At 31.8% G+C, this 14,157-nt stretch overlaps 1 protein-coding gene across 1 annotated transcript in view; it reads left to right on the top strand.

Annotated features, from left to right (window-relative positions):
* LOC110020674 (anaphase-promoting complex subunit 4-like) overlaps positions 1 to 14,157 on the top strand; it is a gene marked incomplete at its 5' end in the record, with an annotated part of 25,784 nt that overhangs the window by 8,182 nt on the left and 3,445 nt on the right. The window contains 7 exon segments of the mRNA XM_020718859.1: positions 1,751 to 1,833; positions 1,921 to 2,019; positions 3,883 to 3,987; positions 7,051 to 7,186; positions 9,715 to 9,939; positions 10,015 to 10,167; positions 12,125 to 12,206. Of these exon segments, the coding sequence (XP_020574518.1) occupies positions 1,751 to 1,833; positions 1,921 to 2,019; positions 3,883 to 3,987; positions 7,051 to 7,186; positions 9,715 to 9,939; positions 10,015 to 10,167; positions 12,125 to 12,206 (883 nt within the window).

The following is a 14,157-nucleotide window of genomic DNA, read 5'->3' as shown; positions in this document are numbered from 1 at the left end:
CGCTCTTGAAGCAACCGTCTGCGGCCCACATGACCATCCACTACCATGGCTTTTAACTATGGCTTATACAACTAGCTGGCGCTACAACCACCATCTTCAACAAACTTTTGCCTCCATAGCAATTGAATACGTCCCTTGCTGCTCGTTATTACCATGAACTACATTCATTAGAGTCAAACTACGACAATTGTCGTTGAATTATTGATGTATTTTTATTATAATCAACTTAATAAGTTCATCTTTCCTAATTTGAAATAAGAGCGGACATGTTTACTCAACATTCTTAGTGAATTGTTTTAATTGGGCAAAACCCTATGATTTTTTCTTTTTTCCAAAGTTTTCCACATAAAAATTAGAGGCATCTCTTTGTACTTATCTTTAATTGTCTGAGTATGTGTTAGATTTTTGTGCAACGCTGTGATGATAATTCATTACTCTGCAGCAGCGGACCTTTCAACACATATCAAGAAGTTCTCAAGCTTCAATCTTGTGATTTATCTCTCTATTTTGTAATCTCTTTTACATGAACACCTAAAAATCGAATTTGCTCATCTTATTGTCTTTTATTTCCATATAAGATCCTACATCTGCCCTCATCTTCTTGTTCACTTCATTCCCTAAGCCGACTCCTCTCTTTTGTAGCGCGATACAGAAGTGACTCATCTCCCCTTCGCTCTACTCTTATGAGGCGTTTAGTTTGAGGATTCCGTATTTGATGGGGGTATAATATTGGCCTGAAATGCATTTGGAATTGAATTATTCATACTTCCCGGTTCATTTGTTGTAGAAGCCTTTCTTTTTTAGGATTCAAGGAATAGGTGTGGGAAACTTGGAACTGGAACTTCAGCCCTCTTCCATAACCATTTTATCCACCCTTGCCAACGCTCACCTCAATCCTATCTTGGAGCACTGGGGTGCTAATAAGCCTTATAGGATGTCTTCAACTTTTTTTTTGGCACAACACCACCACCACCGCCAGGATGGATTAAAGTGAATATCGACGAAGCATTACTTTCAACTGGGGCGGCTGGCATTGGAGTCATTATCCGAAATGAAATGGGTGAGAGAGGAAACGTTTCCATTGGCACAATGCACGAGTGGAAATGCTGGCAATCTCCTATCTCCAATGGCCTTTAGAGGAATGGATGACTAAATGTCTGTGTTATTATCGAAAGTGACAATGCCAACGTTATAGACTTTTTTCAGAACATTATGTAGAAACGAAAGTGGTGGAGTGCTATCCCCGATAATCTAAATCTTGACTTTTTATGCAGTTTCAAACAGGTAATCTTCAAACACACTTTCAGGAGCAACAAAAAAGCTGCTTATACATGCGCTGACATGGCTATTAATGGCGATTTTGTTTTGACACATTAATGATTCTGATACTCTTTTTTTTTTTTTTTCCCTTTTGTTCGTGTCCACAGGACATAAGTTTTACACCTTTTTATAACCTTTTATTTTATTAATGCAATTTGCACCTTATCCTTTAATGGTAGTACCATATTATGAGCTAATAAGTTTACAGATTGGCTGCAATTCTTTTAGCGTAGTTGCTTCAGTAGTGGTCTTCTTCAATAACGCCATGTTTTTCATGTTTAACCGAATAAAAAACTTTTTTAGGTGTATATTTTTTAAAATTTTGCAATAGAAATGATTTTTTTTTTTCAATTGGAAAGGGCGGCAGGTCTGCAGGATTTGTTCAGGAACTTATCATAATTCTTGGCTAACCTTTTTCCTTTTCTTTCAGTTTCAGAATTTCTTCATTTGGGTATCGAAGTGTATAAAGATACTTCTGCCTGAACCAACTGATCAAATTCAGCAACCCAATAGGTTTAATTCAGATGATTTTCTTATATATTGTTGGCCTGTTAGGGATTACTTTATGTACGTTTAATGTTGGTTCTTTATTTCTTACAGTGAACTTGTTGTCCTATTCTTGAAGTATATTTTTGATCACGACCCGGTTGGACAGTTTCTTGAGAGTTCAGATGGAAACCGTGGCATTGCAGCTAATCCGTATGCTCCTTAGCAGTTGGCATAAATTCTGTTATCTGCTTTGAAGAATTACAACTTTGCTCCTTTGATGTTTATTTTCTAGGTTTTTCTTTAATCTCGTGATTTTCTTATGATATATATTATCTGCATTTCTATCCTAGGTCGCTTAAGAGCCCTTGATAAATTTTTGAACCATTTTGTAATTCAAAATTAGAATCTTATATTTCAAGTTTTATTTTTATTATCATTTTAGATAAAATAGTGTAGACCGTCATATAAATTCAAAATTAGAATCTTATATTTCAAGTTTTATCATTTTAGATAAAATAGTGTAGACCGTCATATTCTCTCCACTTGGCGACGTGTTTATGGTCAAATGCTTCAGAAACTGCAAGCAACGGTCATCATATCACACAAGTTGGTGTCGAGACGCTTCACATTAGAGGGAATCAATTAGCAATTGCTTGTTTCTTAAAATAGAATCCGTCAGTGAATATGGGATGTTGAATTGCTTAATGGAAACCACTTCGGGAAAGGTGACGGACAATAGATGTGAGACTTTGCATGAATTCAGTCCACATCATCTCAGCACATATTCAATTTCCCAAAATCCCTCAACAAAGCATTAACAGTCGCACCGAAACCAGCTCCCCTCTCTCTCTTTTCACTTGAACAGCCAAATAAACTCTTCAACTACAAACTAAAGGACAAAATTGAGACTTAAAGTTGTTATGTAAATTATCTCAAAAGAATGAAGCGGAATACAAAGTAGACCTGCATGAGACTTACAGGGAAATGGTTTATAAATCTTCTCTGTATGTTTTTTCCTGAAATTTTTGCTTTAACTGCATTTATAGGTGTGTCCTTGTCATACTCCATCATCTGAACTGACAGAAAACTAGTGAATTCAATGCCTTGACCATTTTAATTAGTCTATTCAGATGGCTTTCAAACTTTTCGCCGAGCAAAACAAAGGGAATATGAATCCTATTCATTGCAGAAAGCGTTGTATAATTTGTTGCATGGATTTTATATTTTTTTGCATATCAAACTACCCTTTTGCGGTGTAGATAAGGATTTGCATAGGTTAAGGGCAAGGGTTTTTTGGAATGACTTCACGCATCTTATTAGCCTCATTCTACTCGGGTTTGGAAAAATCTTCAATGTCATAATTTTTTTGAGTTTTTTCCAATGACGGTTGCAAACTAAATCTTTATTTCTTTCATCTATTCATCAACAAAATAAAGGATTACAAGGTTTTGATATAACTTTGGGCTCAAATTTAACAAACCTCTGCCTTTGATATGAGCGAATCATAAAGAACATGAGAAGTAAATAAAATTTGACCATATAATCAAGCCAACCTATTGTCTTGGATTAATGCACTCATTTGCCACCATAAATATTAACAGATCCAACATACTGCAAACATTTGAATGAGTAGTACCTTTGAATACTAGTAAAAGAAATATAGAGAAAAAAAATGCTAAACAGTCTTGTGCTGAAAGATCTTTGCTTTGACATTGGCGTATTAGTTTGCTGATTTAAATCATTTCTTGCATAATATTTTATTGAAGTGGTTAATCTTCATTTATTCTGATTCAGAAAAACGCTAGGATTTTAAATATATGCCATGTTTCATCATTTCATTATAGAAGAGAATATCAGTCTCTTTGCAAAACTGGTTATTTTTATCTTTGTTCAACTATTTTATAACAGTGCCGTATCAATTTTGTAAGCTTGAAAATTTTCCAGTAGAAATGAGTGAGATAATCGGGACAACCTTCAAAGTTTAACAGCTGAACTATTTTTTCTTTTTTATTTAATGCATTATTTTCAGTGATAGTGGACTCTCCTAGCAAGCTTTTTTTTTTCTTTTGGTAGTGACACAACTAAACAAATTGAAGAACTTGTGGCATTTGGAGGGTTCTCGGACACTGGATTCTTGGAAAGAACTTTGTCCATGGAATTTAATCAATTGGAACAGTGGTAAGGATATTCCTTTAATGTTCAAATGAAAGAAATTTGTTTTTATGTGCGTGTGAGTGTGCATGTGTATCGATTCTATGTTTTTCCACTGAAATGTAACTGATGTGGTTGAGCAGGGTCCTGATGAAGTATAAATTTTCTTCTTGAGTCTTTTATTTCACTTTTTTTAGCAAAGTCAAGTCATGAAACCCATTTAATTCAGTGTTTCATTTTTTCATATTATGTCTAGTTTATTGACCATCTTTTGAGAATTATATGTTTGCCATCCATCTTTTCTTTGTTCAGTTTTATCTCTCCTGGTTGAACAGACTTTTTCACCGTTTATTGCTCATTTGCTACCATATTCCACTGTGAAAGATGATCGCTTTTTGTAAGTAATGTCCAACACATGTATGAGAACCAAAAGGAAAATTCTTTGGCCAAACTTTTCTTATCATTTTATTTTTTTGCATATCATGGAATATCTTGTATTCAATGGAAGATTTCTAATCGTGGATTTAGGAATAATAAGCAGCACTCTAAGGCATTTTAGAGAGCTACTACCAATGCATGCCAACTTTTTTAACTCTTACCATTGTATGCCCGCTTGTTTAGATTACAACTTCCTTTTAGAAAGAGGAGATCCATCGAATGCTTACTTAATTTTCTTTTATTCATCTTACCTTTTATTCAATGCTCAGCTCAGTCAATTAGGACATGGGATCGACTTTTTTTTTAGAGAAGTCCAAATTTTCTGAAATTTGTGAAGGTCTTGATAGCTTAATGAAGTAACCTGAAAAGAAGAAGCAGCTTTGCGTTGGAGTTCTTATTGATATTAGGATTCGACTTTGTAGTAATTCAGAATTTTAATAATGCATTAGATTTTTCTAGAGAGAAAGAAAGAGTTGCAAGAAAGGCTGTAGTTAATGATATTTAAAGAGTGAAGGGGAGGGCAGGGATGTTGGGTGGTATGAGACTTGACGAGGCATTTTTTGTTGAAGGGAGAATGTATAGAGGCGGTTCTGCTGTTTGGCTTATGGGAAGAAGAATAGATTGATATAGAGAACCTAAAGGAATTTGGATTTAGAAGTGGGAAATTTTGGGATAGTGATTTTGAATAGGGTTTGTGGTGTTTATATTATATATAAAGAGGTGTTTGCTATAGTTTGAGAGAAACGTTGGAGAGTTATTTAGTTTTGCTAGATAAGGGGAGACTGAAACGAGGGAATGGGACTTTAGATATGATGAAGGGGCATAAATAGTTATAGGTGAAAGAAAGGGAGAGCATTTGATGCCTGTTAGAGATGATGTTTTTCAAAATGGAAGTGATGATTGAATAAATGGGAGAAAATTATCCAAAATGGAGTGCTAAGTCTTTGTGAGTATGGGTCCCGTCCAACAAAAATTATGCAGCCATTTCACATTGATCAATGGATGTACGCATGTTTTCATTCATACGTCCATATAAAGTATGTTAACATTACCAGAAATTTGATTCTATCTAGCACTTATATCATTTTCGAATTGAGTTGGGCTACATTTGTTAATCAGCTCATTGACTTCAATTAGAGCTCCATTCGAAGAAAAAATTGATCTAATTTTGGATTCAAATTCACAGCCCTGTAAACAACAGCTGAAAAGGACCTTATGATGATGATCATGGTTGTTTTATTATTATTATTATGAGTAAAGTGTCAAAATGGTCCCCAACTATTTATATGGGGCAATTTTAATCCCTGAGTTTATAGAAGTGCCAAAATAGTCCCCAAACTCTTTAAATTGAAGCTGAAATAGTTTCTATGAAGGACATTTAAAGCTCAATTTTAAAATAATTAGGGATTATTTTGGCACTGGATAAACTCTAGGACTAAAACAACCCCATGTAAATATTCAGGAACTATTTTAGCACTTTACTCTTATTATTATTATTATTATTATTATTATTTGTAAGAATATTGTTTTACAAATAGGATTATGAAAAATATCTATCAAACTTACACAAATGAACAATGCTTTCCTTGATTGTTGAGGCCTTTTATGATTTTTTTTGTCGTTTAGTTTTTTTTTTAATGACTTAGTTCAACTCATATTTTAAAACTTTTTGAATTCTGAGCTCAAGGGATGTTTCATGTTTTGTTCACTTGTATCTGTACATTCATTTAGTTAAACAAACTTTTATGTTTGCTATGAATTGGATATCCATGACTAGTTTGATTCTCAAGTAAATGAAAATCTTTGCATTCATTCTCCAAATGATTTCCAATTAATCAGAGCTACATTTGTTAATCAGCTCATTGACTTCAATTAGAGCTCCATTCGAAGAAAAAATTGATCTAATTTTGGATTCAAATTCACAGCCCTGTAAACAACAGCTGAAAAGGACCTTATGATGATGATCATGGTTGTTTTATTATTATTATTATGAGTAAAGTGTTTTATGAGTAAAGTGCCAAAATGGTCTCCAACTATTTATATGGGGCTATTTTAATCCTTGAGTTTATAGAGATGCCAAAATAGTCCCCAAACTCTTTAAATTGGAGCTGAAATAGTTTCTATGAAGGACATTTAAAGCTCAATCTTAAAATAATTAGGGATTATTTTGGCACTGGATAAACTCTAGGACTAAAACAGCCCCATGTAAATATTCAAGAACTATTTTGGCACTTTACTCTTATTATTATTATTATTATTATTATTATTTGTAAGAATATTGTTTTACAAATAGGATTATGAAAAATATCAATCAAACTTACACAAATGAACAATGCTTTCCTTGATTGTTGAGGCCTTTTATGATTTTTTTTTTTTTCGTTTAATTTTTTTTGAAATGACTTAGTTCAACTCATTTTTTACGGCTTTTTGAATTCTGAGCTCAAGGGATGTTTCATCTTTTGTTCATTTGTATCTGTAAATTCATTTAGTTAAACAAACTTTTATGTTTGCTATGAATTGAATATTCATGACTAGTTTGATTCTCAAGTAAATGAAAATCTTTGCACTCATTCTCCAAATGATTTCCAATTAATCGGAGCGTTCATCTCCTTATAACTTTTGGTTTAAACTTCTGTTGCATCTTCTATTCAGCTTTAAGGAGGCTTTCTTCATGCCATTTTCTACCGTGTCCAAGAAGATATATTGTGAAGACTTTCTGCCACTATATCCTTCCCCTACATCTACAACTTCAATATTGAACGCGCCTACGTCAGTTTCTTATTATAAGGTGATTCTTTCTTGGTTTTTCACACTTTCCTTCAAAAAAAAGAAGGCCTGGTAGTTCCTGTGAATGCTCTAGTGGAATTGATAGTATATAGAAAATGTTGCGTACTTATATTATCATGGACAAGAACATTGGTTAGCATCTGTGGATTTTATGATCTCTGCACAAAATATTTTGTTGTGGAGCAAAATTATCATGGCTGAAACTAACATGCGTCAGTGTGTTCTTTAAAGAAATGAAGATTTAAGAAAAAAAGGGAAACTTAAATATTTCCATATTATCATTGCCTTCTTGGATATTACTCATGTAACTTGGCGATGTGTGTCCTTCTATTGTGATGACTCACTTCAAGCCTTAATATATCAATAACTTGGAGCAATGCTTAACTATCCTCCCTTTTGATTTGGCGTTCTAGGGGTAAAGTTGCATAAATCCACTTCTTTCCAGACTAACACACATGCATACTTGCTAACTAGCGTGTGCTTAAAGGTAGTACTTAATATAGTGTAATTTATGGCTGAAAGGAAGTATTTAGACAATCATCTTCTTCATCTCGGCACATTCATTCCTCTACCTTGGTTCCAGGGTCTCCTCTCCTGTTTTATATTAGTAATCACTCTTTCTCTTTTCATTCCCTCTCTTTTTTGGTTTTATTGTTTTCCTTGTTTTCTTGCCTTCCCTTTCGTACATTGTTTTTTTAACTACATACTTCACATTACTTAATGTAAGATCTGGATGTCCTGTACCCAAAGATTTTACATCATCCATTCTTTCTGGGTGATTTTTGCATGAAGTATTCCACTTATTCTGCATAAATCTTCTTGAAAAACATTGTTTTGTGTATTCTACGTGGCTTAGCCCTGCTTTTTATTTTTTTTACCTTATCATCAAATGTTCTTTCTACAACTTTCTCTTTGACATAATTATTCTCAATTTATCATTCTTAGTCTGCTAACTATCCATCTTAATATTCACATTTTTACTACGCTCAACTTTAGTATCTGTGATTTCTTACAATATAACTAATTACAATTCACTTTAAATTTATTTTTAATTCTCTTGATGTTTCTTATTGCATGATGTTCATGAAGTATTTCTTCAATTCTTTTAAAAATTATATCTTAATCAATTTTCACATTATTTGGTATATCCAATATACTTAAATTTATGGTACCCATGTATAATTAATTTTTATATAATATTGACCAATAATTATTATTGTTATATGTACTTAAATTGCATGTTCAATAAACTTTTTTTTTTTACTAATTTAAGCTTTGTATGTTCTAAACATTTTTTTTTTCTTTTTCCTTTCTTCAAGAACGTCTTGCTATTTGGGAATACCTTCTACATAAATTATACAAGTTACCTTCATCTATATCCTTTGTCCGTGTCGCTATAACTACAACCGAGAAATTATATGAACATAATATTGTTCTTGATATAATCCAACTATTGAGTAACTCTGCAAATACTTTTAATACTAATCAGTTTTTTATCATATGAATCTAAGTAACTTTAATGTTCCTTTTGCTGGAAACTTTCTTACATAATGCTCACGGAGTCAATTCTTGTGATATTCAAATCTTATGCCTTGTTAAAATTAATATAAATAGAATAAAAATTGTGTATCTACTTTAGTAAAATTTCATTAATTGTTTTGACCAAAAAAATTACCCACTTGGTAAATTTCGCAAAAATAATATTACAATCTTTTTTTCCAAAAAATTTTGACTATCTTTTTAGTTCATGGTCCATTTTTTTCTCTTATAATTTTGTAATGTGAATCACAAGTTTTATTTCCCTATATTTATGTAATCATTAATATTTTTAAAATACATCTTTTCCAATTATGTCGCATCCTCTTATTCTTTTTAATTTTTTGAAAAATTTTATGAATTGAAACATTGTAATATCACACATAGTTCTCCACTCTAGAAAATTATTTCATCTAAAACTCCATCTTCATCAAAGCTAACTCTACTTCATATACTTCACCAACTGCATTTCCAGCTTTACTGGGGTGATAGGATTGTAATATAATTCATCAAAGCTAACTCCTGCCAAATATCTTAAAAAGTTATGTATAAAATATGGCTTTTTACTTTTTTGACATCAAAAAGATTTGGTTGGGTCAGTGAAACATGCTATATGTCCATTTGGTTTCAGAAGAAGCCCTTGAGTAAATCCAAATATACCTCTTACAAAAATGAACCATACAACCTTAGTTTACATTCACATGGCTAGTTGGTGTAACTGTTGGGCTAGTCAAGGTTCTAAATATATCCAATTGTATGAGTCATCTATCTTGGTGGTGTATCCTCGTGGACAATATTTAAAAGTGGCGTAGCTTGCTTTTCATAGCTTATTTACGAACTACCAGCCTCTGCTTCTTGAAGATCATGTTTTGCTTATTTTATTATGGCATTTTTGTTCAATAGTAGAGATTTTTTTGCTATTCAATCAATTTATCTCCACTACTCTGAGGACACATTGTATTCTTTCTTGAGATGATATTACTTCTACTGTAGGGTGATTTTAGTTATGTAACCAATCGTGAGACTTCTCAGCCGTGCCTATTGGACTATATATGTTTTAGAATACCAGATGAATTGTTAGATTCGGCCAATTGCATTGGTATACTGAAGGGTTTAACGTGCCACTCAAGCTCAACTGACAAAGGGCCAACATCCATTGCAGCTGTTTTATTACGTATTCCTGAAGGATTTCAGTGTGTTGATTTGTCTTTATATAAGGTAACATGCAAGTTCTTAAATTCTGATTTCGTATGGAGTTCTAGTCTTTCAAACCTCTCTCTTTGTTGCTGCTAGGAAAACCAGCTCATTCTATTGCTGACCGAGTCAACCTCTTCTTCTGAGAATCCTGGACAATCATGGATGATGATGCTTCAAATGAGTATTCTTCCCTTCACATCAATTTCAAGAGCATCACTTGGAAATCTCTGGAGCTTGCATGAGTTAAAGGTACCGCAATGCATGTCATTTAAAATAAAGTGGATGCCAAAGACATCATGAGCTTTCTTCATCCTATTTATTGTGATCTTTACTTTGTTTCTTGCTTTTGTGGATGAATGAGATAATCAGTGTTACCTATTCAGTTTGACTTTTGATTTATCAGTTCTCATATTTAAATGTGAGGAAGGTTATCAGGTATTGTATATTGGAAAGCTTCACAATAAAAATGGGGGTGGATAGTAGTAGATAAATATTTCACATATAAAAAATTATTGAAATCAATAGAATTAGTGATAGTGTGATCGCTATTTTGAGTTGAGAAATGTTGGTTTAATTACAATTTTTTTCATTATAATTTTGAAGGCTAAAAGAATGACTAGTGATTGGAGAAGCATCATTTTGGTATAAATATTTAAAAACAGACTAGTTGTTTAAAATTATGGTGATTATAAAGGAATCAAACTGTTGAGTCTTAAAATGAAGTTATGAGATAATAATGGAATATATAATCAAAAGTATTGTTAAGCGGGTAGCGCATGAAATAAAAGTTATAAGTTTTATTGATTTATATAATGTACTCGGTAATAAGAAAGTATAAAAGATGGCTTAAAAAATTTCTGATATAAGAGAATATATTTAAGAATTTTATTTAATTAACTGCATTAAAATTGAAGATAATATGATTTTAGTAAAGATACATGAAAAAGATGAAAATTTTACTTTGAAAATTTCTAAATAAGTTTTTAAAGATTAAATTGTTTTAAAAGAGTATAATGAATAATAAGTTGAAATAAATTTTACTTGAAAAAATGCATTAAGAAAATATTTTAGCTCCAGATAAGGTACTTGTTGAGATTTGTGTTACAGGGAATTTTTTAATGATTTTAATGAAATTTTGAAGAATGGAGGAATTAATGATCGTCGGAGAAGCATTTTGGAGCAAATATTTAAAAATAAAGATAATGTTCAAAATTGTGTAAATTATAAAGGAATTACACTTATGAATCGTATAATAAAAGTTTTTGGTGCGAGTAATAGAACATGGACTTACAAAAAAAATACATCGATAATGAATTTGGTTTCATTCTAAGATCTTTTGTAGCGGATATTTTTGTACTAAAACATATAATGTAGAATTATATAGAACAAAAGATATGCTATATATATATAGATTTATTTAAAAGACATGATTGAATATTATGATAATTTATTTCATGTGTTTTAAGTGTCTCTAGGACATGTTAAAATTTTTAAAGATATATATAATGGAGCATTGACAAGTATTAAAAATAGTTTTGTAGCAATTCAAGATTTTGTTAGTTGCCATATATTTACATTACGGATCAGCATTAAGCCATATCTTTTGTATTGGTTATAGAGAAATTTATAAATAAGATTAAAAACTAGGTACCTTTGTATATATGTTTTATGGATACTATAGTTTTAATTAATAAGACATCCATTGAAGTCAAGGAAAAATTAAATTGATGAAAGAAGTATTTATTGGAAAAAGGCCCTAGAATTAGTAGAAAAAAGACTGGGCATATAATATATATAATTTAGTTGGCAAAATATTAATAATTATCATTATGTTTTGTTAAAAGATAAGATGATATATTGGTGTCTTAGGTTTTACTTGGATTTATCATATAGAAGAATTGAGATATAGATCAAGTGCGGGCGGATCACACATTGAAGATGGGTAGAATCAAGGTTGTTGGTGGTCTGCTTGTTGCGGTTGGATGGAATAAGGAATGCTTGCATGATGAGGAATACAATCGGAGATTACATTGCCCCACATCACATCTCGCATATAATCGGGATAAGGCTAATTATGATTATGTTGGAGTTGACAAAGCCATGCTTGATTTGATTGTTTAATAACACTTGTTATTTGCTGCAGCCTTTTTTTTTTGGGGTTAAATGCTGATTTTTTTTTTTTCTTTTTTCTTCTGTTGCACTCTAGGGTTCTGCTGTGGAGTTGAACTTGAGCAGAGGTAAAGTTCGTTGCATTCCTCACATGGTGACTGCCCCGTTGGCTGTGAGTGGTAAGTCTGTCCATTTTAAGTGCAACTTCCTTTCTCTTTGTTTTTCGCTATTATGCCTCTTGTTTTCAATTCAATGTTTCTGCTTTTACAAAGTAAGCATAGATTGTAAAGTTGCATCCATTCTTGTGAACTAAAGTATCAACCATCAGAACCGCTAAAATTTTAATCTTCAATTACTGTGACCCTCGTGATTCTTAGGTTTTTAACTGTTTATTATGGTAGTCATAGTATTATGACATTTACACTCATCCAAAGTGTCATCCAAAGTGTCATCCAAAGTATCATCCAAAGCATCATCCAAATATTATTATGGTAGTCATACTATTCCGACATTTACAATAATCCAAAATATCATCGAAACATTTAAGAGTCACTAAACATCAACCTTTCTAAATATTTTTTAAAAAATGAAACTATCCAGTTTGCAATAACAATTTTTTATGAAATTTGAACCATTTCATTCTACTTGAGGGGTTTCGCACCTTAGAACCATGTAATCAATCAAAGAACATTCTCTTGTCATTATAGATGATAACTATAGCATAATCATTCATGTTATTTATCCAGTATCCTTCAGTAGGATTTTAAGCCGTTTAAGTTTTAAAATGATTCAAACTCAACATTTCACTGCTTTAGTTTGTATCTGTTGATGATGCTGTATGATAGTTTTTAAGTAATTATGATTCACCATTTTCTCCCTTTTTGTGTACTGCTCCCATTCATTTTTCTTTTCTTTTTTTTTTTTTTTTTTTCATGAGAGGCACGTCCCCCCGAACTTGAGTTTTGACAGCTTTAGTTTGATTGATCAAATCCAGATAAATTCAAAAGTGACCGGACTTCAACTCATCACAAGTTTATGGAATCAAATTTGATGTCTTAAGTTGTGTGAATCATCATAGCAAATTGGTGCACAAAAATCAAAGTGACAATTGGCTAATTATTTAAGCTTTAGCCATAAATTAGCTAAATTTGTAGTCTTGCAAACTTCAGATAAAAATAATAATAAAAGAAAAAAAGAGAAATTAAGCCAACTAATTCCCGCATTAGTTGTTTCCACGTTATAAGAAGGGAAGGAGATGGAGACAAACTGTAGGTATGAATAACAAAGAGCGAACGAGAAAGGGAGATAAAGGGATAGGATGCCTGTGTTCAAATAACCAAAGAACGGGAAAATGAGAGATTAAGCAAGCTGGGATACAAACCAAGAGCGAGAGAGCAGAAATCATGATTGGAGGGAGGAGGGGCTACATTGACTTGTGCGGCGCATTCAAATTCGTGAGATCGACATGATGATAAATCTTGAGCAGCGAACGATACATATATATTGAATGGGTGACGTTTTGAGCAGGGTTGTCAAGCAGCTAGGCAAGATGAAGTGAGAGCCATAGTCATATGAGAAGTAGATTTAGGGCATTCGAGCATTGCCATAAAGTCGTGGGGGAGGTGGAAGGTTGGCTGCCGAGAGCTATCCACACAAAACACACAAAACTCAGTTAATTTTTTTCATTTAAGATTGTATTTTATTATAGCTTGTCTAAATGATTAAATTAATATGTTTAGTAAAGATTTTGTGTTATTTTATTTAAAATTAATGAAAAAAAATTAAGATTTAATTTATTTAAATAGAAGCTCTATTTTAAATTATAAATTTGTGCTTTTTTAAGTTTAAAACTGAAAATAATATATTCAATCATTAATGTAGTGCCAAGCAATAAATTAAATATTTCAATCATTAAATGACAACTTATATTTTTAGTAAAAAATTATTAATTTAAAATGATATGTACTAAAGAAATATATATAATTGGAGAAATTTTTGAAAATTTATTATTAATTAAATAGTTGTAAAGATATAAAAGGGACAATTTTTGAAGACTGTGTGGCAGAAGTATACGCTTAGTTATAGTGACATGATGAATATTTTGTTTGTTTTATATATATATATATATAT

Source organism: Phalaenopsis equestris, unplaced genomic scaffold (genome assembly GCF_001263595.1).
Source record: "Phalaenopsis equestris unplaced genomic scaffold, ASM126359v1 Scaffold000002, whole genome shotgun sequence".
Lineage (NCBI taxonomy): Eukaryota > Viridiplantae > Streptophyta > Magnoliopsida > Asparagales > Orchidaceae > Phalaenopsis > Phalaenopsis equestris.
This window is presented reverse-complemented; position numbering and strand designations above follow the sequence as displayed.